This window comes from Dendrobates tinctorius, unplaced genomic scaffold (assembly GCF_039654945.1).
Source record: "Dendrobates tinctorius isolate UK_male_01 unplaced genomic scaffold, ASM3965494v1 ptg000083l, whole genome shotgun sequence".
Lineage (NCBI taxonomy): Eukaryota > Metazoa > Chordata > Amphibia > Anura > Dendrobatidae > Dendrobates > Dendrobates tinctorius.
Window position 1 is genome coordinate 24,840,001 of NW_027361751.1, and position 26,902 is coordinate 24,866,902.

The following is a 26,902-nucleotide window of genomic DNA, read 5'->3' on the forward strand; positions in this document are numbered from 1 at the left end:
TTATTGGTAGCTGTCACTCACTACTTGACTAATAGTCATTTTTCACAGCTAGAGTGTGCCCAAACAGGAGAAGCCTACACAGAGTCCCATTATGGATCGTAGAGGGAGGGCCTTGGGTGGGAGAGCCACTTATAAAGTTTCCCATACCAGTTAGATAAATGTTGTCCAAACTTTCAGCCAGTAGCGATCTCTACCAGTTTTCATACACCTATCACTGGCGGTATCTTATCTCTTCGAGGACATTAGAATTGGCAGCACAGAAGAGACATGCCAAATGATTTTCTCGCACAACAATTCTCAATCTAGGGACAACCAAACCAGTTATTGTTGGAGGGTTCAGCCAAAGTAAGTCTAATGCTTATGGGGGCTATTAAGTTCATTAAGCCACGTGGCCAACATTACAAGTTATCACCTAACTATGAGATAGGTGATAACTTTGTGATTAGGCGTCTGAGTGCTGTGTCCCCCACCAATCAAGTACGAGGCACTGAAATGGACCATTTCAATGTCTCAACGGCTGTGAAGACCTGAAATAGTTTGAGCCCCATCAGTTGGACTCCCACGGATCAACAATATATCGCCATAATTTGTAAGGTTGAAAGTATCCCACTAGTTAGGTAGGCCCTGTGTTTTCTGGGCGCCTCAGCCAAAAGTACTTTTCTTACATGTTTGAGTACCACATGGCCATTCAGTTTCATTTTCCTGTAGTGTTGTAGGTAAGACAAAAAATTCTAAGGAAGATGAAAAGTCTGATTTTTCTATGTCTTTTCATTATATAATTGCTTATTTGGTTCTGGGGAATCTGTCTCTACAAAAAAAATTATTATGCCAAAAATATAGTTGTACTGTAGGGCAAAGCTGATTAATTTTCTGGCTGATGATCCTAAAATGTTGAAAGTAGCTTGTTCTGTAAGATTTATTTTGGCAAACGTTGAGGTATCAGGAAGAAAATGCAAGTTTATGTGGAAACGTTTTTTGAGAACAAAGAATGAACGAAGCATTTTGTGTTTCAGTATATTCTAAAAGTCAGAATCTAATTTTGGGATTTTTGTCCTAATTAATATTTTAAGCAGAGCCTTGGGCAGAGACTGTTGGTGTCTAGTTCCAGCAAGTGACTTAGTGGTCCATGTTGAGACTACTTTCCCCAGTCTAGACATGTGTATCTAGTTAGCACCTTTTTGGCAGTAAACAAATGACATGGCACAGCAAAACATACCACAACTCCTGGACACTATTCAGCAATGTTCTTGACTTGGCATTTAGTTTGTGCCAACTTAGGTGTATTATTGGATGGATTTTTTGGAAGTGATGTGAAGCAAACAAGAATGTCATGTAAAAATTATTTTTTTAATTTGGTAAAGTTATGTTATAAATTCCTTTTTTGTTAAATGTTCCAAAAGACATTGCAAAAAAATAAAATGTCCTACAACATATGTTGATTAAAAAAGTAAAGATGTTTATGTTTTAGAATTAAAGGGGTGTTGTGAGTTTTCTTTAATGAAAGATTCAGTGTACAGCTAGGGTCACACGACCAATTTTCTCTCATCTGAGAAACTTGGTCCGATATATGCCAATCATTGTGTGACCAAAGTTTCTCAGATGTGGAGAAGAAAAGTGTCATCAGAGTACAGTCCAATGTTTTCCACGGACCCATAGTCTCGAATGGCCGAGTGCCATCCGATTATCGGAGGCAAATCATGCATGATGTGTTTGAATGCTGCAGCCAGGATTATATTCCTTACCAGCCATTATACCGATGCCTCTTCCCTGTGCCAGTCATTGCACTGATTACCCAGCCGTGCCAAAATTCAATATAAACTTCACTCTCACCCACGAAACGATCCATGGTTTAGCACCAACCTACATCTCTTCCCTTGTCTCAGTCTACCACCCTTCCCGTGCCCTCGATTCTGCTAATGACCTAATATCAATCTGAACCTCCCACTCCCGTCTCCAAGATTTCTTCTTGCATGCTGCGCCAATTCTTTGAAATGCACTACCCAGGACAATTCGATTAATCCCCAATACCCATAGTTTTAAGCGTGCCCTAAAAGAAATGTCTTTTATGAGAAGGTTTCCTTAGGGGTGTATACAGTTTCAGGATATTTTGACGGGGATGCAGAAGAACCCTCATGTCCTATACAAAGGTGTCCTTGCAATAGAAAACTGATTAAGCCTCCATGCTCATTTGGGCTTTGCTGAGAACTTTATGATCCCACATGCTATTTGAGGAGGTTCTGAAATGGGAAAACACCTATTGTACTTTTAGTACTTGCATTGTGGTGGATATTTCTTTTTCTATTGGGAGTAGCTACTTAAAGAGAACCTGGCAGCATAATTTTGTAATGTAAAGACATAATGACGCTGTAATACTGAATACATTGATACTTAGGTGAATATATCTTGTGGTTCTTATGTAATCAGCATTTTAAATTTTCTACTACTTAGGTCTTCGCCTCTATGTTTATGATTCCCCTTCCCTTCCACCTGCCTCAAGTTTTTGAATGGGAGGTCACTGATAAGATTTCAGAGGAGGCAAGTCATTCACAGACCGGAGGCAGGCGCAAGGGATGGGGAATCGCAGTTGAAGGAGAGGACCCAGTGTACAGTCCAGCCCCTGTGCACCGAGATTTAATTAGTGGAAAACTTCAAATGATTAAAGGAAAGTGGATTTCTACACCAAAGGTATCAGTGTAATCCATATTACACCGACACGTCTTTAATTCTTGTGAAATTTACCGGTTATTAGGTTGGTCAATTTTTTGTCAACATGATTACATATAGTTGTGCCGAAAGTAGTCATTGCTTCATTTTGCTAAAAGTATGATAAGTAATTTCCCAATAGTATCAGTCCTAATTCTGTTCTGTGTTAACCAGTTCAGGCCGGGGAACATGTCTTGACAACGAACCTCCAAAACGTGACTTTGTGTACCCTGCAGTGGCTCCAGGTCAAGTCTACGATGCTGATGAGCAGTGCCGTTTTCAGTATGGAGCAACATCTCGTCAATGTAAATATGGGGTAAGAAATTGTCATCTCTATTCTCATTTCTTAGGCTGTAATGCTGTACTCCTCTTAAGGGGGTTGTCCACTTTATCTTTGTTTTGGGTATGATTATATAGGTATGGCAGGTTCTCCACCTGCACTTATTAGTACAGCCATCATCACAGACTGCACAGTTTCTGTCCACGATATTCAATTTTTGCTAAATTGAAGATCCACTCCCATCGTTGCACCTTAATACTTTGTGAGTGTCACATTATCCTCTATACATTAACAGCTCCACATTGACATCCGTAATTAATGCTGACATTTGCTTCCTGCATTTCAAACATCATTAAATTTCAATGTCTTGGTGATTTTTCTGTAATTTCTGCCTTCAATGTATTTCTATCATGCTGCTTTAAGAATAATGTTCTCATTAATTAGTGATGCACAAAAGGCCAACTTCCTAGGTGTGTTCCCGCTACGTGTCTGTGTCCACATCCTTTCCCGCCTTCTTTGTGGTCTCCAGATGTTCCTATTTCATTAAGATAAAGTTTTCCTTTTTAATTGGTAATCTGATTTTAGTTGGTTTGGAAAAAATAAAGGGATTAGGATCAGGGTGAGAGCGATCATTTTATGATTTATTTTTTTCTCATGTTTTCAGTTCTGTTCACAAATGCAATGAAATGTCATACGGGATAATCCAGGAGTATAAAATGGATCAATTATTGTATTTTGGCATCCTATTATAAAATAGGGACTTACAAACCGTGCAAAACTTTTAGGCAGGAGTGGAAAAATGCTGCAAAGTAAGAATGCTTTAAAAAATAGAAATGTTAATACGGTAGTTTATTTATATCAATGAACAAAAAAGAAATGTAAATAAAGTTGCTATTTGATGTGACCATATTTTGCCTTCAAAACCGCATCAAAGAGCCGCCAGTGGACTCCTCCATCAGTGGCTTAACTCTGTGGCGAACAAAAGGATTTGCTGCTGAAATGAATGAGGCTGGAATCTTTGCTCACCAGACAACACCTGTCAGGGAGGAGCCCTTAATGTCCACAGGATAAACTGACATGTGTACATGACCATATTTTTGCTTCAAGTGACAATTGACAAAGCATTAAATCGCGCTTAGATGCTATGGGGCCGTACACATGTCTGATTTTTTTGCTTGGACAGAGCAGGACTGGGGAAAAACAATGCAACGTGCCCAAGTTTGATCCGATATTCAAGTTGCAATTGGCCATGTAAGTCAATGAGTGCGTAGGAAACATCTCACTGCAATTGGATGACAGCAAAGTGCAGTCCAAATTCCACAGACTGATATAATGGAAAAGACAGAGGAATTTTTTTTTCTCCATCTAATCCACATCCGAGAGAATCGGATCACACTTTGCTGACACTTTTATACAAATCATCATATGCTCAGGGCCGGTTTTAGACAAAGTGGGGCCCCGAGCAAAAGTTTAAAGTGGGGCCACATATGTTCACATATTGCACCATCACACAGAAACAGGCCGCTAAACAAGCGTGATCAACAATATTGAAGTCGTTTGACGCTTGTTTCCCGGCTTCCTTAGGGTATATGCCCACGTTCCGTAATTGGCCGCGCTTTGGACGCAGCACATGTCTGCTGCATCCAAAGCGCTGCCAGCTATTGAATGCAGGTGAATCCGCATTTGTTCATTGAACCGTGCAGATTTACTGCGTCCTATAAATTGTACGAGTGAAATTTATCATGTGGAGGCTCTAGTCTCCGCAAGATAAAGACATGCTGCGGTCTGGAGAGATGTGCTGCATGTCTATCTCTGTGGGTGAGCCATGGGTGTCTGTGCATGAATAGTGGACATGGGATTTCTTGAAATCCCATCCACTATGCTGTAACATCTTGATGCTGCACAAGTATGCAGCGTCCAACCCGCATTGTTTATTGACCGTGGGCACTCACCATTACTCCGAATAAGAATGAATGATGGGTACAGATAGTCCTCGATACAGTATAATGCAGGTCCCATATAGTACATATAGTAGAATGCCCTTTGATAGTGTACTGCCGTCCCCTCAGAGTATAATGCAGCACCACACACATAATGCAGGCCCCACCCCCACACGGTATATTTCAGCCCCCCCACAAACACACACAGTATAATGCAGCCCCCCCCCCACAAAAAGTATAATGCAGCCCCCCCACACAACACGGTATAGTGCAGCAGACACACACACATACAATACTTACCAATGCTTCTCGCTCCCCTGATGCTCTGGCTTCTGCAGAGCGTCTCATCAACTCCACTGCTGGCACAAGCTGAGTCCGAGGCAGAGGGTAAATGATGACGCTCTCTCCTCCATCACTGCTTTCAGCTGTATCTTTGATGCCAAAAAATTGAATGCGCGATGCAGGGAGAGGGGCGGTGCTGTGCCCCTCTTACTCAGGGGCCCTATATCAGCCGTGTGGTGTGCCGCTATAAGCAGCACGCCACTGGCTGGGGGCCCCTGGTGGAGCGGAGGCCCTAGCCGTCTGCCTGCCCCTAACGCCAGCTCTGCATTTGCTCAAAGTTTGTTCAATCATCCCAATTCTCGTCAATGAGAAAACTTTTAGTCGTCTGCACCTAGCCTGATCCACATCTCAGAGAATCGTCTTACACTGGGATGAAACTGATCAGAGTTTGATCAGAGTGTGATTTGCATAACTGACACACTTTTTTCAGATGAGAGAAAATATATGCTTGTGACTCCGTAGCCTTATGGCCATGGGCAGCTTTATTTTAACACCCCCTGGATTTATATTCGTGACCCTTAACTAGTTATTTGCCAACGTTCTATCCTCTTCTCCTGTACAAGATTAGGATATATGATCAGACTACTGATGGGGACATTATTGGACAAAAGTTCTCAGATTTAGCATTTGTGAACCCGTTGGGTTGATCTTTTCAATACAGTGTTTCCAAGAAGCGTAGAATTTGTACTTGTGTTCCAGTCAATGTGAAATCCTTGAATCATTTTCTCATCTGGTGATGAGAGATTCTCCAGTGATCATGTAATATTTTAAAAGCTTTTTACACCATGCAGCTTGCACTGCTGTCATCTCACCTGGCTTCTCCTCGGTGAGAGGAACATAATTGCCTGCTATTTCTTCCTTGTCATTCAGACATGTGGCTGCTACTGCGAACTTTCTCTAAAATGTGCTGCAATTATGCCTTGTTTATCCCAATGCTTTGTTAGATATTTTAATAAGATGCTGCCACTGAGACTTGCAGTGGCGTAACTAGAGTCTGATGGGCCCTGGTGTAAAATTTGGATTGTGCACCTGTAGGGAAGGTGACCTGACGGGTGGACGGACTTGTCAGACTACAAAGAGAAGGGTTGCACACTTTAGACAGATATCAGTTATGACAGTGGGGAAACCGCTAGGAAAGTGTAGATGACGTGCAGTACCTTGGGTTGACCACAAGATGGCAGGGAGGAGTGTGAGCATAGGACTTGACAGCAGCTTAGGGCTTTAGAAACCGTTGGTCGTGGGGGGCGGAGTTACAGGGAATCGGGAAAGATATAAATTTGACAAGAGGGTTCCAGAAAGTTCCAGTCCCTGGGAGGAGCTCAAGAGACAAGAAGTCTGTGACAATTGGAGTGTTGTCAGGAGAGCTAAACCAGGGGACTGAGGAGAAAAGAAGTCAGGGGAGTGGTCCTGACACAAAGTACCGCAGTACAGACGAGGCCCTGGGGGAAAACATACCGAATAAAGGACGACAACAGATCAGTAAAATTACTGTCGGTGTACAGGCCTAAGGCGGCCACAGTGACTGAGCTGTCAGGAACGTCACTAAGTTTGAAAAAGGGACGGTGCGCATATTTACATCTCTAGTGCAAAGTACAGTGTGTATAACGGGGCCTAGAAGCGGAGGGTCGTGAATAGGATTGCGGTGTATTGCTGGGGCCGTCAGACGGACGGCGAGAAATAAACTTGGACCTGTTGCACCCGAAAGTTGCCTCCATCTTGTGTCTGTTACGTCACTGTGCGGTATACAGAGGGACCACCCCCCAGTCCGTCCCATGACCCTACACTCCCCCATCCTGGTATATATGTCCCTCCTCCTGGCCCCATCCTGGCATATATATGTCCCCGTTCTGCCGTTGTTCAATGGTATATAGAAAAAATAAACCATTATACCATACTCTCCTTCTCTCTGCTCCCTCGCCGTGCGGAGTCCTGTTCTAAAGCCGGCAGCTGACTTCAGGGTGCAAGCATTGGGAACTCATGATGACACTGCCGTGCACCCCCAGTCAGGTGCACACCGACGTCATCTGCTGGCCTCTAAATGTCCGGCAGCATCAATTGGGTCCTTGCACCGCAATACACTTCACCTGAACGTGCATCCGAGGATGCACATCCAGCTGAAGTATTTGCTGGTCTAGGCGGGCCCTTTGCCTGCCGGCCCCAGTCGTGATGGCGACCTCTGCGAACTAGAAAGTTATGCCCCTTGAGACTTGCTATAGTGAACATAACCTAATAGTAAAAAGCAACACAAAGACTAAACCCTGATGATCGAGTCCAAACCACTGATGAAATATCAGACCTTTATGAGAAAATTTCTGATATGTGAAAGGGACATAACAGTGGAATTGGCCTTCAATAATTAAATTTCTTCAATTTCCTTGTTTAAAAACAGTTATTTAGATTTTTGGGTTCCTGTGTGCACCATTTATTTATTTATTTTACACTACGCAAGTTTTGCTATTAAATAATTTTATATATGTAAAAAAAAGTGCTGCTCCGTTGACCTCTGCGGGTGGACTTTCTGCAATCGCTCCAGGCTGTTTTATTGATAACAGCTGTTAAAAGATGTTACTGATAGGATAATGGGAATACAGCTAGTCGGGGAACACTCCTTCGCTAGAACAAAGGCTGCACTAGGTTGAGTATTTCCTTCAGGGCAGGAAAACTCCAGGCATTATAATTAACTTGTCCCAGACTTTCTTTTTTTTTTTTTTTTTTTCATTTGTTTATAATTGACCAATATTCCGGCTGCCATCTTCCGCGCTGGGTGATAATCTCTGCCACTTTCATGTAACGTCAGGAGTCTCGTGTATTTTCATTGGGCCCATAGTCATTTGAGCGTTATAATTACAGTGAATAGTTTGTGCCGTAGCTGCGCGTTACTTGTGTATAATTGCTGTCAGTCTTGTCCGGGCATTTTTAAACACCTGGCAGACATTTTTTTGTTCAAAGTTGTTTCAGCCTCCTGCCTGGATGTTGAAAGAGTCGTCAAGTAAACTTCAGGAAGCAATTTGATTTATACTGTGCAATAATAGATTTTATGTCAACTGCCTGTTATTATTCTCATGTTTTATTAAACTGCCTAACAGTAAAACAAACGAAAAGTCAATGTTGCCATTGGTTGAAATCCCGCATCGAAAAGGTACTTTGAGTGGCGGAATAGATTGAAGGCATTTCTTTATGGCCACCAACAATGTTGTCAAGAACTACAGGTGGCAGAAAAATTCTTCAAAAATTTTGAGTAACTTTGCCTTTTTTGTTGTTGTGATCTTAGCGAACGTAATTATTTTTCTCCATTTTTATATCGAAAACCAACATTTTGAATTCCACTTGTTTTTCACTAATTGTGAACATGAGTTTTGCCTTAAATAAAAGGGCATCAAGGGTCGTAGGCAAGATGGACTAAAATGTTAAGGGGCCCCCTGGTAACATTTATTCTAGGGGCCCACTCTTCAGCTCTTAAACTGCTATTTCCAGACTGAGCACAGGTCTCCTGACCAAAATCCTATCCACATATATGACCATGAGGCTGATTAGCTCGGGACAGGAAACTGGAAGCCGGCTATAGCTGTGAGTACACGCAGTGTCGGACTGGGGTGCCAAGGGCCCACCAGTAACCAACTCCAGGGCCCCACTTTTCAGTTATATGCAAATATGACATTTTCCTCAATCACAAATTTATATAACAATGAACTGTGTAGATTGATAAATGAATAAGATGTCGCCTTTATCTGTATATTGAATCACTACTCAAGTATATAGTGCCAAGTACTGCTCATATAAAAGGGTGGTGGCCCACTCTTACACAGGGTCCCACTGGAGGTTTCTCCTGTGGGCCAGTCCGAACCTGAGAACATGGACAGTCCAAGCGTAGATGTGTGAAGCCAGCTTTAGTCTGATGCTTTGGACTATGGGCCTTCCTACTCTATATGCCCAGCTCATAGAGCTATGTTCACACAGCAGCAGACGTTGCAAGATAATAGTAGGAAAGCGGTATCTGCGGCAATGTGAAAGATGTGGGGCATGGAGAAGGAGGATACTATGTGGTTTGCTTTTACTCAAGAATGGTGTAAAGAGCTTTGAAAAATTGCAAATCTTGGCACAAAATTTGATGCACTAAAATGTTGTGACTCATGGAGTTCTCATGCCAGAGGTCTAACAAAGTGGGTAGGGCTGGGGTCAATGAATTCATGGCGTGCTGTGGCATTCCTTACGCTGGAAATCTTGCTTCATTCTCCCGACTAGAGTTAGTTTTGTGTACAACGCTTGTCAGATGATCCTACTGAGCATGAGCAACTTACCGTAATTTGATGAATCGGGGCTTTTGTTTCTATATAGTACATCAGGTAGTTTAACAAAATAATGAGATGTTGCCTTTGTATGCATATATTGCATCTAGTGTGCTGTACCAAGCACTGCTCATCTTAGGATGTGAGGGGACCACTCCTACACAGGGACCCCCCCAAGGTATTCGCCTGTTGGCTAGTCCGAGCATGGCTATAAATAGTTAATGTACCATGAAATAATAGTACATCAAGATGATCGTGCTTGCATTGCCCAGATGAAAGCATAGTACAAGAAATGGTGGTGCCATTTTCTCTCTTCTCACCAGTCTCTACTGAGCTTTTGAGCTTTTACATGAGGACCAGAGGTGAATATTGTAACAGCTCGTTAGAGTGCATACCAGTGGTATTCAATCTCAGATGCTGGTGTATATCTCAGCTCACAGGCACAGTGTACTGGCATACATAAGTGCCTCTATGGGAATAAAAAATAGAATAAAAAAAATCACTAATAAAATCCCCACAGATCCCCCCCCCAATACTGTCACAACATGTGCTATGAATGCACTTATTTTTGGTCATCTGAAAAAATGGAAAAAACATGAGAAAATTGTGCATTTTCCTGTCACCCATGACAGCACCAACGAGAGAGATGATCCGCCCTTCAAGGACAGGAAACTTTCAAGATAAAAAGGGCGGCTACTCTTTCCGCATCAGTGGTTTCCTGTCCTTGATCGGGGAACCTTCACCTGCATGGTGGTGGCAGCAGCAGTGTTGCAGAAGAAAGAAGACAAATTCCCGGACCTGGGCCGGTCAGTTGTGGCAGGGCACAGTCTCTGCTTTGGCCAGTGCCAGAGAGGTACTGGAAGCACTGTGGGGGGGCTCAATGGGGTCTCGGCTGTTGGTCATGCGGGAGTCTGCGGTGCCATCATCGCATAGATATCCCACAGCCTTGCGTCCAGGAGCTGTCACAGTGCGCGGCCGGAAACCGTAAGTCACGCTCTGATGACGTGGCTGGGACCTTTCACCCGGGAAAACTTCCGGGGGCGAGTACCGGAAGCTGCAGAAGATGCCAGCTGGCAGATCGTGGGCCAGGCAGGGGCACCAGTGCAGCAAAGAAGGCACAGCAGCCCTCTCCACAGCGACAGCAGAGTCTGCAACTACAGCAGCAGCATTGGGAGCCAGAGTAGCCGCAGCGGCCCCGACGCCAGCCTCACCAGGATAGACGTTCCGGACGCTCCAGCGGTGGCACACAGGTCCAAAGATCCTAGGACAAGTTGGCGCAGCTCTACCAGGATGGAAGATTCCATGGTCCCTAAAAGAGACCTTTCAGATGATGACCTGCCTCCTGTTTCGTAGCCCCTTAAAAATTGTACAGGGAAATTGAAGCACAGAGCCTGCGCTCTGTGCAGGCAGAATCTGGCTAGCACATGGCCCCCAAAATTATGCCAGTCATGTATCAATGACACGGAGGCCAATGAGACCCCTAACTTCTCTTCTACCTTTAGAACTCTCATCAGAGCTGAAGTACCAAGATGGGATAGGGCCAAAGTGTCTCCTTCATCGTCGATGACATCTGATGAGGGAGTTCTGCAAAATACTTCGGAATCTTCCTCGTCAGAAAGCGACTCGGGCTTGGGTTATTGCTTCCCTCTGGAAGAGGTGGACAATTTAGTTAAGGCGGTAAGGTACACAATGGGACTGGTCGACCAGAAGCCCAAAAAGTCTATCTAAGATGTTGTGTTTGGCACCTTGGACAAGAAGAAACAGAGTTTTTCATTGCTGAATCTCATCAGTAAAGAGTGGGAGATTCCGGATAGGAAAGAGAGGCTACGCAGGTCGACGTAGGCGGAACTGGATGGAGGAGGTGCGACCGTGGGCGGAGCTTAATGGAGGAAGTCCGCATCCCTCCGCAGCTCGGCCATACGCTAGTGTGAAACTAGCCTAATACAACTATAACTGCTCTACTGCCTTCATACTTTGCACGGTTTCCATTTTCATCAGAACTGCTTTGTGTTACCCCCTACCCTGATTTTAGAGAGAGCCACTGTTCTATTGAAAAAAAAACATAAATTATTGGTCAAATCCAGTACATTTGTTAAGTAATTAGGTGTGAAATCTTGGAAAAAAATGAAACTGCTGTTACATGCATTGCTTGGGCAAATAAAGGTTCACTCGTTCAGGATGAGACCCAAACGACGCTTTGTCACTTTTTTCAGGGTTCAATGAGTTTTTAAAATTCCACCTGAATTAATAGTTTGTTTTGCACGTTAAATTGGAAACTGATTGTAGTCATGTGACCGTTCTAGCTTCCCACATTTACCTTTTGTATCTACAATTCTGACCAACTTGCTTCTGCCTTCTTTCCTAGGAAGTGTGTAGAGAGCTCTGGTGTCTGAGCAAAAGTAACAGATGTGTAACCAACAGCATTCCTGCCGCGGAGGGGACTCTGTGTCAGACCGGGAGCATTGAAAAAGGGGCAAGTTTGTTATATCTTTTATATATATTTCTCCCTCATCCTGACTGTTTGAAAGCTAGTAGAGTTGTGTGTTATATCTATATAATATTTAATGATTTGGCAAGCACGTCCTGGAAAAATGAACTAAACAGATGCAGAGTCCTGTAACTGCAGTGCACTAGTATAGAAGCAACCATATACGCTGATGATTATGAAAATGTAGAATATATGAATTTTGGATTGCATTATTTTACTCCTAAACTTGAAGTTCATAATGTATATTTTGATCAAACTGTGTGAGCTCAGAAGTCAGCTGTCTATCTGTGACTTGTGAAAGTTTTCACCCCCTTGGCTTTCTACCTATTTTATTACATTACCCCCTCTGTGTTTAAATATATTTGTTGTCCAATTGTGTGTGATGCATCAGCACAAAATAGCCTAAGTTGATGAAGTGAAGTGAGAAAAATATAGCCATAAATTAAATTTATGGGATAAAATAACTAAAAATTGGCATGTGTATATGTATTCACCCTTTTTGCTATGAAGCCCCTAAAAATTTCTGGTGCAAGCAATTACCTTCATAAGTCACATGCTTCGTGAAAACCAGTCCACCTGTGTGTAATCTAAGTGTCCCTTGTCGGTCAGTATAAAGTATATACACCTTTTCTGATAGGCCAGAGAGGCTGCAACACCATTAAGCAAGAGGCACCACTAACCAAATACCACTATGAAGACTAGGAGGTCTCCAAACAAGTCAGGGACAAAGTTGTGAGAAATACAAGTCAGGGTTGGGTTATAAATTAAAACAAAAATTCAATCCATGATGATTCCCCAGAGCACCATCGAATCCATTATCATCTAATAGAACATAGTACCACAATAAACATGCCAAGAGAGGGCGCCCGCCAAATCTCTCAGCCTAGGCAAGGAGGGCATTAATCAGAGAGGAAGCACAGAGACCTAAGGTAACCCTGAAGGAGCTGAAGATGGTCACTGGAGTATCTGTCCATACGACCACAATATACCGTACACTCCATAGACGGGGTCTTTATGGATAAATGGGCACAAAAAAGCCTTTATCACTCATAAAAATTGTAATACTCGTTTTGAGTTTACCAAATGTTTGGAGGAAAATACTGTGGTGAGATGAGAGCAAAATTTACTTTTTGTCCACCAAGGAAAATGCTATGTCTAGCGCCAAACCAACACAGCTAATCACCCACCCAAAGAACATCATCCCTATGGTGAAACATGCTGGTAGCAGCATCATGCTGTGGGGATGTTTTTTGGCAGCAAGGACAGGGAAAATGGTCAGAGTCAAGGGGAATATGAATGGTGCAAAATACAGGGATATTATTGAGCAAAACCGGTTTCTGTTAGTGGTTTGAGACTGAGAAGAAGGTTCACCTTCCAAGAAGACAATGACCCAAAGCATACAGCTAAAGTAATACTTGAGTGGTTTAAGGGGAAATGTTTTGTAGTGGCCTAGCCAAATGTCATACGTTAATCCAGTTGGGAATTTGTGGTCGGACTTGAAGATTTCTGTTCACCAGAGGAAACCATCTAACTTGAAGGAGCTGTAGCAGTTTTGGCTTCAGGAATGGGCAAAAATCTGAGTGGCAAGATGTAAAAAGTTCAGAGACTTATTCAGCTGTAATTGCTGCAAAAGGAGGCTGTTCAATGTACTAACTTTATTTCAGTTATTTTGTCCTATTTGTTGTTTGCTTCACAATGAAAAGAAAACCCAAATGATCACAGTTGTAGGCATGATCTTTGCATGAACTGATGCAAACCCTCTAAAAAAAGAAAATTTCAGGTTGTGAGTTAGCAAAACATGAAAAATGCCAAGGTGGGTTGGGGGGAGAATACTTTCACAAGGCACTGTATCTGTGTCTAAAGATCCAATTTGCAACTAAAGGGCCAGCACAGTGGCTCAGTGGTTAGCACTGTTCCTTTGAAGCACTGGGGTCCTGGGTTCAAATCCCACCAAGTACAACATCTGCAATGAGTTTGTATGGTCTCCCTGTGATTGCGTAGGTTTCCTCCAGGTTTTCGGATTTCCTCACACGCTCCAAAGACAGACATGTCCAACCGGGACAGTGATGATGATTTCTGTAAAGTGCTGCAGAATATGATGGCGCTATATAGGTGAGGATAATAAGTAATACAATAAATGTTTGGTTTTCGTTTACCGGTGGTACAGATAGTGAGAATAGATGCAGAGCTGCCATTAAGCCAGACCATGAGGCTGGTGCAAGGTCTTTGGAGAGAAAGCTGTGACCCATCACTCATTTGTTTTATCCCTGTAGCTGCACCAGGCAGGGCAGCTCTATCTCTATTAAATGAAGTAATAGAGGTTGCACAACTGGACTTATAGTAACGGATGGGTTTAGAGAGGAAATAATTCCAGTTCCTTCTGTCATGGGGTGGCAAAACGTGTCACCATAATAGGCCCAGTCCTATATATGCTATGGACAGTATTTTCATTTTATGGCACTGACTGAAGCTGTGTATAGCACGGTACAGCTGCTTCTTATACCTGATCACATAATATATTCTATATATGTATATGTACAGTCTTCTGGCAATTTTCTGTAAGTATAAGGGCTTGGGCTTAGCTCTGTGCTACAGATCTGTGGTGTATGATTCTATGTTGCACAGATCCTGGATTGACCCATGCTATACTTCCAGAATCTGCTCACTTTATACAGAGACATTTGAAGCTTTTTTATTCTGGGATTCATATGGCATCCATGGGAACAATATTGTGCCAAGCAAAACGTTTTTGTAGGTGCCATCAGATTGTCCACAAACCATGCCCGTTTTTACAGGCCACAATCCTTTCATGATCATTTTCCGGGCATCCCATCATCACACTCAAGATGCATCCGGAACGGGTTTTTTTGCAGGGGAACTTTTGGCAGTGCCCGGTAGATTTGCAAACCTATCCGGGAAGTCTCACGGTTTTCTGGACTATCCCAGATGTTCCAGGAGACTTTACAAGTGAGCATAAAGGGGTATTCCCATCTCCAAGATCCTATCCCAATATGTAGTAGGTGTAATAATAATATTAGCAAATACCTCCAATTAGAAATGTAGTATAGCTTTTTGGATTCGCTGTGTTTTTCGTCATGTGCAGGCATTGCGGGACCTTAGGTATGCATGGTTATGACCACTGATATAGTGACAGCTAGTTGCTAGTGGTCGTAGCCATGGATATTTAAGGTCCTGCAATGTCTGCACATAGGGAAAGAGACATGGTGAATCAGAAGAACTATACTACATTTCTAATTGGAGGTATTTGCTATTAATATTATTATTACACCTACTACACATTGCGATAGGATCTGGGAGTCATTGTTTCTCGAGATGGTGCCTCACAGTGGTTTTATATAGCAGGACATGGAGTGCTTAGGCCCATTCCAGATTAACCAAGATATTGCCTTTCTGGTTAGAATTGTTAGACTTGTTCTTTCCTGGCTGCAAGACCATGGCTATGAGGAATTGAACGGACCAGCACATACACTACCATTCAGATCTGTGGAACTTATGATAACTGAGCGATGCAATTGTCATCAAGTTTCAAAGACTTAAATGGATGCAATTTATGACCTGTTTCACTATACTGCTCCTTTTGGCTTCTTTCTTGAGGCAATGGACAAAAGTCCCGTATTTTGGTGATTGGTGGTATCACCTTTAGCATTTACATTGATCTAGTTAGTAATCACTTATCCATTAGATGGGTAATAACACATGAATATCCATTTAATATGGAGAGGTATGGACTCTGTGAGCATGGACCTCTAGCCTTCAGTCTTTTTGGTTCCACCAGAGACGTTCCGATACTTAGCTGTCCATTGATCAGACATTTCCATTGTAGTGGTCTTAATGTTGATTTCTGTCATCAGTTTTTAGAACTGACCATATCAACTGGGCTGATTTCATCAACGACTATTCTGCATCTTGACTTTCAACCTGATACTAAAAAAAAAGAAAAAAAGAGAAGGCTTTGGAGCCGCTGTCACCCTCTATTAATCCTTGCTGATGGCTCCATTCTCGAGGCCTGACCTGCTTCCACTTAGTCTTTTTCGTGCTGACTCTGACTTGGGACACTTTTTTGTTAGCACGGCGTGCTCACTTAATTTATCATTCATTAGGTACAGTTATAGAGAACGCGGTGAGCACTAGTTTTATTATTTGGATTTAGAACATTTGCTCATGAGATTGATTTCTTGTCTCTAACTATAACAGAGTGTTTCATTTTAATTTTTTTTCCACAATATATTTATTTTCCGCTTGTATTTAAAAAATAAAATCCTTGCTGTTTTTCTCCTTTTCTGGTTTGCAGACAGACATTTCTATCAGCAGACGGTATTTTTCTTGTTGTTAATTCTTGGCTTGCAATATGATGCAAAGCTATTGCCTAGATACAAAGCAGATGGACTGTAGTCGGCTACCCACATGCCTTGTGGTTTTGATAACTGGTATAATATGCATCATAAAGTTTGAGTCTGAAGCGTTCTGCTGTTTTTTATATTAAGAATTGTTGCCAATTTTTTAAAAATTATATATGTGTTTACCAACTGGGAGGAAAGAATGAATGTTTAACATGTGCCTTATTTTGAACTTTGTTAACCTTGTTTTCCAAAAAATAGAAACGTTAAAGAAATACCTTTAATTGACAAATCATACTCGCTTTAACTAATGAGGTAATCATTGTATTACTTCAAAATGGCCCCCGTCAAAAACTGTCCTGGAATATTAATAGGACCTTAGGACCCAGTGCCTGGAGCATGTGCTCCCAGTGGATATTCTGATATAATACTGGAGATATCAGGAGTGCTGAGGTAACAAGAGACTGCTCAGACTACGGTCTACCCTGTGTATATGATCTAGTACTGGAGATATCAGTGGTGCTGAGATCAGAAGAGGCTGCTCACACTGCTGTTCACCCTGTCTGTATGATCTAGTACTGGAGATACCAGGAGTGCTGAGATAAGAAGAGGTTGCTCACACTGCGGTCTACCCTGTCTATATGATCTAGTACTGGATATACCAGTGGTGCTGAAGTAAGAAGAGGCTGTTTACACTGCAGTCCACCCTGTTTATCTGATCTAGTAATGGAAATACCAGTGGTGCTGAGGTAAGAAGAGGGTGTTCACACTGCTGTCCACCTTGTCTATATGATCTAGTACTGGAGATACCAGAAGTGCTGGAGGCCAATCACGGTGTTGTCCACTATGTCTACCTGATCTAATGCTGGTGATACCAGTGGTGCTGAGGCTGCTCACACTAGTGTGTACCCTGTCTTTCTGAATGTTTAGTTGCTGTGATTTGAAAATACATACACAATTTTATCTCCAGGACACAGCAGTGGCGCTTTCTACTGCACATGTACCTGTCCTATTAAAAGTAATCTATCAGCAGGTTTTTGCTATGTAATCTGAAAACAGCATCAGGTAGCAGCTGAGACACTGAATTCAGTGATGTGTCACTTATTAGGCTGTGTGCTGTTGTTTTTACACAATGAAGGTTTTATCACTAGTAGATTATCATTGCCGCTACAAATTTGTGTGTGAGCCCTGGTTCGACCACACCTCCTCCTCTGATAAACAGCTCACTGTCATAGAATGCTGTTGTGTGGGCCGGAGCAGCTTTCTGAGCTATGATACATCCTGCATCTAAAAATTCTGATTGTCACAAGTGAAACATTGTTGGAATCTCTTTTCCTACATTTTGTTGCTCTCAGATCAGGTAGCAAAAACCTGGTGACAGAATAAATTCATAGAATCATAATATGTTAGAGTTGGAAGGGACCTCAAGGGTCATCCTATCCAACTCCGCTGAATCCTCTGAAGCCAACTGTTCAATACAGCGCAGGATTCTCTAAACCACCTCAGATGTCTGTCCAGCCTCTGCTTGAACACTTCCATTGAAGGAGAACTCGCCATGTCTCGTGGCAGCCTGTTCCACTCATTGATGACCCTCACTGTCAAAAAGTTTTTTGTAATATCTAATCTGTGTCTCCTCCCATTCAGTTTCATCCCATTGCTTCTCGTGTTTTCATGTGCAAATGAGGATAAGGATGATCCCTCTACACTGTGACATCCCTTCAGATAATTGTAGACGGCTATTAAGTCTCCTCTTAGTCTTCTTTTTTGCAAGCTAAACATTCCCAGATCCTTTAACCGTTCCTCGTAGGACTTACTTTGCAGTCCGCTCACCATCCTAGTAGCTCTTCTTTGAACTTGCTCCACTTTTTCAATGTCTTTTTTAAAATGTGGTGCCCAGAACTGGACACAGTATTCCAGATGAAGCCTAATCAAGAAGGAGTAAAGGTGGATAATTACTTCATGTGATCTAGACTCTATGCTCCTAATAATACTGCCCAGAACTGTTTTTGCTACTGCATCACACTGTTGACTCATTTTTAGGAGAGGTTGCTGTCAGTGTGATAAGACACTGGTCATTTTACTGTACTACACGGATTATATTTCTAGAAATAACAGGTGTGTCTTTCTAATTAAAGATATTTAGAATTTTAGTTATGATATTTTCATTATTATTTTATCTATTTCCAGAGAACCCTTTTAACAACTGTAACCCCTATCAATAATTAACCCCTTCCTGACATCCGACGTACTATCCCGTCCATGGGACCCGGGCCCCTATGCCCATGGATGGGATAGTACGTCTACCGCGATCAGCGGCGCCCACGTGGTGAGCGCCGCTGATCGCGGCCGGGTGTCAGCTGATTATCACAGCTGACACCCGGCACAATGTGTCAGGGGCGGTCACGGACCGCCCCCGACACGTTAACCCCTTGCACACCGCGATCAAACATGATCGCGGTGTATCGGGAGTTAAAGGGAAGCATCGGCAGGGAGGGGGCTCCCTCCGTGCTTCCGAGCCCCCCACGGCAGCGCAATGTGCAGCGCTGCTGCGGGGGGCTCCTTTCCTCCAGGCCCCCGAATCCAAGATGGCGACGGGGGCCTTCGGGGGCCTGGAGGAAGCTGGCTTCCTCAGTGCCTGCAAAGCGCAGGCAAGAGGAAGTCTTCTTCAATGCCTGTGACAGATTGCTGATCTGTCACAGGACAGTGATGTCCCACCTGGGACTATGTAATAAAGTAAAAAAAAAAGTGTAAAAATAATTTTAAAAAAATCGCCAAATTAGTAAAAAAAAAAAAAAAAAATATTCCCCAATAAATTCATTTTTTGAAAATAAAAAAAATCAAAACAATAAAAGTACACATATTAGGTATCGCCGCATCCGTAACGACCCGCCCTATAAAACTTTCCCATTAGTTAACCCCTTTAGCGAACCCCTCAAAAAAATGAAAATAAAAAAACGAAGCAAAAAATGATTTATTATAATACCACCAAACAAAAAGTGTAATAACGCGCGATCAAAAAGACGCATATAAATATCCATGGTACCGCTGAAAACGTCATCTTGTCCCGCAAAAAACGAGCCGCCACACAGCATCATCAGCGAAAAAATATAAGTTATAGCTCGCAGAATAAAGCGATGCAAAAATAATTATTTTTTATATAAAATAGTTTTCATTGCATAAAACCGACAAAACATAAAAAAAGACCTAAATGAGGTATCGCTGTAACTGTACTGACCCGAAGAATAAAACCGCTTTATCAATTTTACCGCACGCGGAACGGTGTAAACGCACTCCCCCAAAAGAAATTCATGAAACGCTGGTTTTTGTTCATTCTGCGTCCCAAAAATCGAAATAAAAAGCGATCAAAAAATGTCACGTGCCCGAAAATGTAACCAATAAAAACGTCAACTCGTCCCTCAAAAAATAAGACCTCACATGACTCGGTGGGTCAAAGTACGGAAAAATTATAGCTCTCAATATGTGGTGATGCAAAAACTATTTTTACAATAAAAAGTGTCTTTTAGTGTGCGACAGCTGCCAAAAATAAAAACCGCCATAAATAGTAAATCAAACCCCCTTTATCACCCCCTTAGTTAGGGAAAAATAATAAAATTAAAAAAATGTATTTATTTCCATTTTTCCGTTAGGGTTAGGGCTAGGGTTAGGGCTAGGGTTAGGGCTTGGGTTAGGGCTAGGGTTAGGGCTGAGATTAGGGTTAGGGGTGTGTTGGGGTTCGGGTTGGAGTTAGAATTGGGGGTTTCCACTGTTTGGGCACATCAGGGGCTCTCCAAATGCAACATTGCGTCTGATCTCAATGCCAGCCAATTCTGAGTTGAAAAAGTCATATGGTGCTCCTTCCCTTCCAAGCTCTGCCATACGCCCAAACAGTGTTTTACCCCCACATGTAGGGTATCAGCCTACTCAGGACAAATTGCAAAACAATTTTTGGGGTCCAATTTCTCCTGTTACCCTTAGGAAAATAAAAAATTGGGGGCAAAAATATCATTTTTGTGGAAAAAAAATGATTTTTTTATTTTCACGTCCGAGCGTTATAAACTTCTGTGAAGCACTTGGGGGTTCAAAGTGCTCACCACACATCTAGATAAGTTCCTTAGGGGTTCTCGTTTCCAAAATGGGGTCATTTGTGGGTGTTTCCACTGTTGAGGTACATTAGGGCCTCTCCAAAGGCAACATGACACCCGCAGACCATTCCATCAAAGTCTGCATTCCAAAACGTCACTACTTCCCTTCCGAGCCCTGACGTGTGTCCATACAGTAGTTTTCTCCCACATATGGGGTATCAGTGTACTCAGGACAAATTGGACAACAACTTTTGGGGTTCAATTTCTCCTGTTACCCTTGGGAAAATAAAAAAATTGGGGACTATTTGATCATGTTTATGGAAAAAATATGAATTTTTTATTTTCACGCCCGGGCGTTATAAACTTCTGTGAAGCACTGGGGGGTTCAAAGTGCTCACCACACATCTAGATAAGTTCCTTAGGGGGTCTAGTTTTCAAAATGGTGTAATTTGTGGGGGGTTTCCACTGTTTTGGTACATCAGGGGTTTTCCAATCGCGACATGATGTCCGATCTCAATTCCAGCCAAAAACGTCAAATGGCGCTGCTTCCCTTCCGAGCTCTGCCATGCGCCCAAATAGTGGTTTACCCCCACATGTGGGGTATCGGCATACTCAGGACAAATTGCACAGTAACTTTTAGGGTCCTGTTACCCTTGGGAAAATAAAAATTTGGGTGAAAAGATCATTTTTGTGGAAAAAATATGATTTTTTAATTGTACCGCTGTACGTTATAAACTTCTGTAAAGCCCTTGTGGGTTCAAAGTTCTCACCACTTATCTAGATAAGTTCCTTGGGGGGTCTAGTTTCCAAAATGGGGTCACTTGTAGGGGGTTTCCACTGTTTAGGTACATCAGGGACTCTCCAAACGTGACATGGCGTCCGATCTGAATTCCAGCCAATTTTGCATTGAAAAAGTCAAACGGCGCTCCTTCCATTCTGAGCTCTGCCATGCGCCGAAACAGTCGTTCCTCCCCCCACAAATCAGGTATCTGCGTACTCAGGACAAATTGCACAATAACTTTTGCAGTCCAATTTCTCCTGTTACTCTTGGTAAAATAAAAAAAATTGAACCTGAAGTATTTTTTTTGTGAAAAAAAGTTAATGTTCATTTTTTTTTTTAAATATTCAAAAAAATTCCTGTGACGCACCTAAAGGGTTAATAAACTTCTTGAATGTGGTTTTGAGCACCTTAAGGGGTGCAGTTTTTAGAATGGTGTCACTTTTGGGTATTTTCTATCATATAGACCCCTCAAAGTGGCTTCAAATGTGATGTGGTCCTAAAAATAAAATGGTGTTGTAAAAATGAGAAATCGCTGGTCAACTTTTAACACTTATAACTTCCTAACAAAAAAAAATTTTGGTTCCAATATTGTGCTGATGTAAAGTAAACGTGGGAAATGTTAGTTATCAAGTTTTTTGTGTGCCGTATCTCTGTGATTTAAGGGCATAAAAATTCAAAGTTGGAAAATTGCGAAATTTTCAAAATTTTTGCCAAATTTCCGTTTTTTTTCACAAATAAACGCAAGTTATTTGAATGAAATTTTACCACTAACATGAAGTACAATATGTCACGAGAAAACAATGTCAGAATCTCCGGGATCCATAGAAGCGTTCCAGAGTTATGACCTCATAAAGGTACAGTGGTCAGAATTGTAAAAATTGGCCCGATCATGAACGTGCAAACCACCCTTGGGGGTGAAGGGGTTAAAGGAATTATGTGATCCTTCCATTATGTTTTTTGGGAGCATAGATTACAATGTTAAACTGGCAAATCATGAAATAGTGGTTGCAGTGCTGAAAAAAACCTTTCTATCTCTTAATTTCTCCTCTCCGTTGCAGAGATTTTAGCTTGTCAAATTTAAGTTATGCTTTATGTTAAAGTTCAACTGAGCATTACCAGAGATTTGTCTCTGTGCACGTGTATTTTCTCTCCTGCATGAGGTTGACCAATCATAAGCAGACAGAAACACAGGGGAAAGTAGCATATGCCCTCCTCGCCCTCCTCATCTTTGCAGAAACTGTGTTCTAGCCTAGGACAGTTTGAAGCGTGTCTAAGCGTTCTCTTATCTACCACCATGAATTTGAATTATATGTTTTGAAATAAAGCTTTGAAGATTTTATTTAGTTGCAGGCACTTGGAATTTTTTTTCACATTTTACTGTGGGTAAGCGGTTCTCCTTGGAGCAGCAACGCCATATTGTGAACAGTCCTGGTATTGAATAACACAGTGAGGCTTTAAACTTTTTTTTCTCATTTTAGGAATGTGTAGCGATACGGTAGGGCTGAGTTTTTTATCATTACAAACGTTTACAGAGCTCATCTCACATCCCTCAATGAGGGAGGAGGATCAGAGCTGACAGCAACCTGAGATGAGATTTGAAAATGTTTTGTAGTGATGTTTAATGCTGAATCTCTGGTGTAGAGAGATAGCTGAGCTGAGTTATCTATCATTAGAAACACTTCCAAATCTCATCCTACAGTGCTGTCAGCTCTCACCCCACACTTGCTGCCATAAGATGAGATCTGGAAGTGTTTGTAATGATAAATAACTGATAGCTCTTCTGTATCCCTATAAAATAACTGCGACGATCAGTGAGGAGAGGAGGATGTGCTCTTTTATCCCCTGTATGTTACTGGCTGCTTATGGTTGGTTAGCTTCATGCAGGGAAAGAAGTACATTTCCCCATAGACTAATCTCTTGTAACTCTCATTTGAACTAGAACCTAAATCATAACCAAAATTGTACAAGCTGATCTCTTTGCAAAGGAGAAGAAAAATAAAAAATTGAAAACTATGTTTTGTTTAAGTTTGCAGCCAATACTCTGTGATGTGGCCAGTTTAGCATGCTCAAATTGGTGAAATGTCCTTATTAATCTTATCTATGGAAGTTGATTTTGTTTATTCAGTTTTGCAAAAATTGATCTGTGGATTAAAAAATTGGCACCACTAGTCCATTTTCGCACAAAATATTCAGTGTGTGGATGAGTTTTTTTTTTTTTTTTTAAATTCTCATCCACTTTACTAGTACTAGAAAGCTTTGCAGATTTTTTTTTTTTTTTTTGCTAGATATTCTGTAGCAATTTTGTCCCTTAGGTTAAGTTCCCATGAAAAGTTTTTGACTTTGAGCAAAAAAAACACGCTGGCTTACAGTTCCAGTAAGGCGGATGGGATTTGTAGGAATCTCATGTCCGCTCAAATGCAATGAAAAAACACATGTAACCTAATATAGCTGAAATTTTACAATATCAAAAACTCACCAAATACTCATTATGGGAATTCAGCCTTACAGTACTGATAATAATAATACATTTTATTTCTATAGCGCCGACATATTCCGCAGCACTTTACATTTCGGAGGGGACATGTACAGACGATAGACATTACAGCATAACAATAATCACATAGATTATAACAAATACCAAGAGGAATGAGGGCCCTGCTCGCAAGCTTACAGTCTATGAGGAAACAGGTAGACACGAAAGGTAGGTGGTAACAGTTGCCCTGATTGTATGGACCAGCCATAATGTTAAGTGTGTAACAGTACAGACACAAAGGGCTAATGGATGCATAAAGCATGTGGGAACATGATGCGGGGAACGTGGTTATGGTAAAACTTTTGGCTGTGCCACACAGGGATAGATTAGGTTAATATGTTGAGGCGATAGGCCAGTCTGAATAAATGCGTTTTCAATGCACGCTTAAAATTGTGGGGATTGGGGACTAATCGTATTGACATGGGAAGTGCATTCCAAAGAATTGGCGCAGCACGTGTAAAGTCTTGGAGACGGGAGTGGGAGGTTCTGATTATTGAGGCTGCTAACCTGATGACCGATGATGTCAAAGATCAGCCGGTGGTCCCGACTACAATGCAACTTTTGTAATTTTTCATTCTTTATCAGGGAAAGTATTCCTATTTTTTCATTTCTTAACCTTTGGATGTGTTATTTTTCTAGCATAGGTATATTTTATACCTATTTCTCCAATTTGGTTATCTTCTGAATATTTGGCATTACCCAAGTAGTTTAGAAACATCACTGTGAACATCTCTTTATCCTTCAGACTTTCTGTAAATCAAGAAGGACTTGGAGAAAAAAAAGGCTTTGGTTTCAGTTGGTAACTACGGGTCATTTATAGTTTAGGTTAACATAAGCAGCTTGCAGACTTGGAGCAGTTTAATCCGGGTTTGCATTTGTCACTGGCAGCTTACATCTTGAATTGGGTGATGAAATGTATTTAAGCCCACATGCCGAAAAGTGAGACGTATAGCTTGTGAGTTCCTCCCTACCGCATGTAACAAAAGCCTTTTAAGGAGGACATAAACCCCCTTATTTATACATTTGTTCAGAGCTTTGTGGCTAGCGCTGATACATAATATCTGTCGTTGTGTATTGTATATTGTACAGTAAGGTGTTTGTGTTTTCTTTCATGTAGAGACTGGTGTTTTAGTTCCGTCGTACAAATATTTGATTAGTCGTTGACATTGCATATATATCATTGTCCGTTTTATGCTGAGCGATGCTGAATGCGGTCAACAGGTTGAGGCATCCTGTTACAAAATATAACAACCATGGAGGCCTCAAAAGATCTTTAAAGGGGCCATGTATGCTATGTTCAGCGATTAAATATTTTACCGTTTAATCCACTTACCTAGTCTGTGCTTGGATGGTGATGTCATCAGTTGGGCTGGACCAGACACAGTACACGTGAGTGCTCTGATCCAGTGTTGCACTCTCTTTGTAGTCTCTTGGGCTAGAAACGTACATGCAATTTGCAGTGCAGAGTCTGGAGCCAAACCTAGAAGGGAATTAGACATGGAGGAGAAGGGTAAGTCCTTCATTTATATTTGCCATTCCTTTTGATTTCCCTTTAGGATTTGGCTCAAATAACTGCATCAAAAAATGTGATTCCAGTGTTGGCTCACATTCAGATGTCCAATTTTCATACCAGAGTTCCATTGTTTTTTATTTTAATTATTAAAACACCCACCAATTTTAGTCTAAGACTTTTTTTGTGTAAGCAAAATACAAAAAGATCATGTCCATTTTTGAGCAGAGTTTTGAAGAAGACTTGCCAATGCAAGTCTATAGATTTTTTAAAAAAACTTGTATCCTAGTGCTGTCCATTTTTCAGTTGTTGTTTACCAGGAGAAACTTGGAAAACCTCCATTATTATTTTTTTTTTTTACATACAATAAAAACTGATTATTCACTGACCAAATTGGAAAAAAAAAAGACGCCTGAATGAGGAATAATAGTGTGCAACAATGGGATCGAGTGCTCACTTGTATCTTGTGAACTTACTGTATTGGATCAGCATAAAGGGAAACATCACATGGCTAAAATAAAACGGTCATCTCTTGATTTTGTCTTTTTCATATGACTTGCATCCTGTATGATTTGTTGTGGAGTAGAATAATAATAAAAAAAGGTACGGTAATGAAAGTTAGAAAATCTGCCTTACTTACCCTCTGCCACCCCAGTGACGCCTATTGACGGAAAAATAAAAAAGTTATGGCTCTGAGAAGAAGGGGAGCGAAAAACGAAAACTCAAAAATGAAAAAGGGCTGCGGCGTGAAGGGGTTAATGGGAGCGCCGGAGATTGCTGTGCACAGCACTCAGTTAATGCTTGGTGCTCCTATTAGAATGAACGGAGAGGTGTTGCGCATGATCGTTCTCTGCTCCATTCAGCCACGGCTCTTCGGAGCCCCAGTTCTCACGATCTGCGGGACCTACTGTGGTCAGACTCCCAGCAATCGGAAAGTTATGCCCTAACCTTTGTGCGGTAGATAACTTTCTAATAAGATCACCCTTTTGAGCAATTGGTAATTTATAATGGCAGAATCCTTTTAAGGCCATGTTCATTCCTTGAGTATTTGGTCAGAATTTTTTCTCAGTATTTGTAAGCCAAAACCAGGAGTGCGTGATTAATCCAGAAGTGGTGACGGGTTTCTTTTGCATTTTTCCTCTGATTGTTCCGCTTCTGATTTTGGCTTACAAATACTGAGGTAAAATACTGACCAAATACTGAACGTGTGAATGGCCTAAGGGTTTGGCTACTGACTGGAGGTATTAGAAGAATTCTTTTTTTTTTTTAATGCAGTAGCTCATGTTTTGTAGAGGCTTGCATGTAGGAGACACAGATATGATAAAACCTACTTGTCTGGAAGAAGCCAGGATCTTTGTGACGGGAGTTATCAGATTGTTTTATTGTCTGCCTAAGAAGTGGACCATTGATGAACATGTTGTATTAATGTCGGAGGATGAAGTGGAAGGTCCATATTACCACTGTGACTGAAAAAGAGAAAACCACATTTCCGTATTGTCCATGTTGTGATTCATCAGAAATTTGCTCAGGTCCTTCCCTCCTGTGAATCTGTGCCGAGTGTTTTGCTGCTATGCTTACTTTGTTCTGTGTTTTATGAAT

The 26,902-nt window shown here is 41.7% G+C and overlaps 1 protein-coding gene across 7 annotated transcripts in view; it reads left to right on the plus strand.

Moving 5' to 3' along the window:
• ADAMTS6 (ADAM metallopeptidase with thrombospondin type 1 motif 6) overlaps positions 1-26,902 on the plus strand; it is a 405,198-nt gene that overhangs the window by 238,778 nt on the left and 139,518 nt on the right. For 6 of the 7 annotated variants that reach the window (XM_073584243.1, XM_073584241.1, XM_073584240.1 and 3 more), the window contains 2 exons: positions 2,878-3,019; positions 11,917-12,024. In XM_073584243.1, the coding sequence (XP_073440344.1) occupies positions 2,878-3,019; positions 11,917-12,024 (250 nt within the window). The remainder of the gene's footprint in view (positions 1-2,877; positions 3,020-11,916; positions 12,025-26,902) is intronic. The other variant, XM_073584246.1, reaches the window with a different exon arrangement.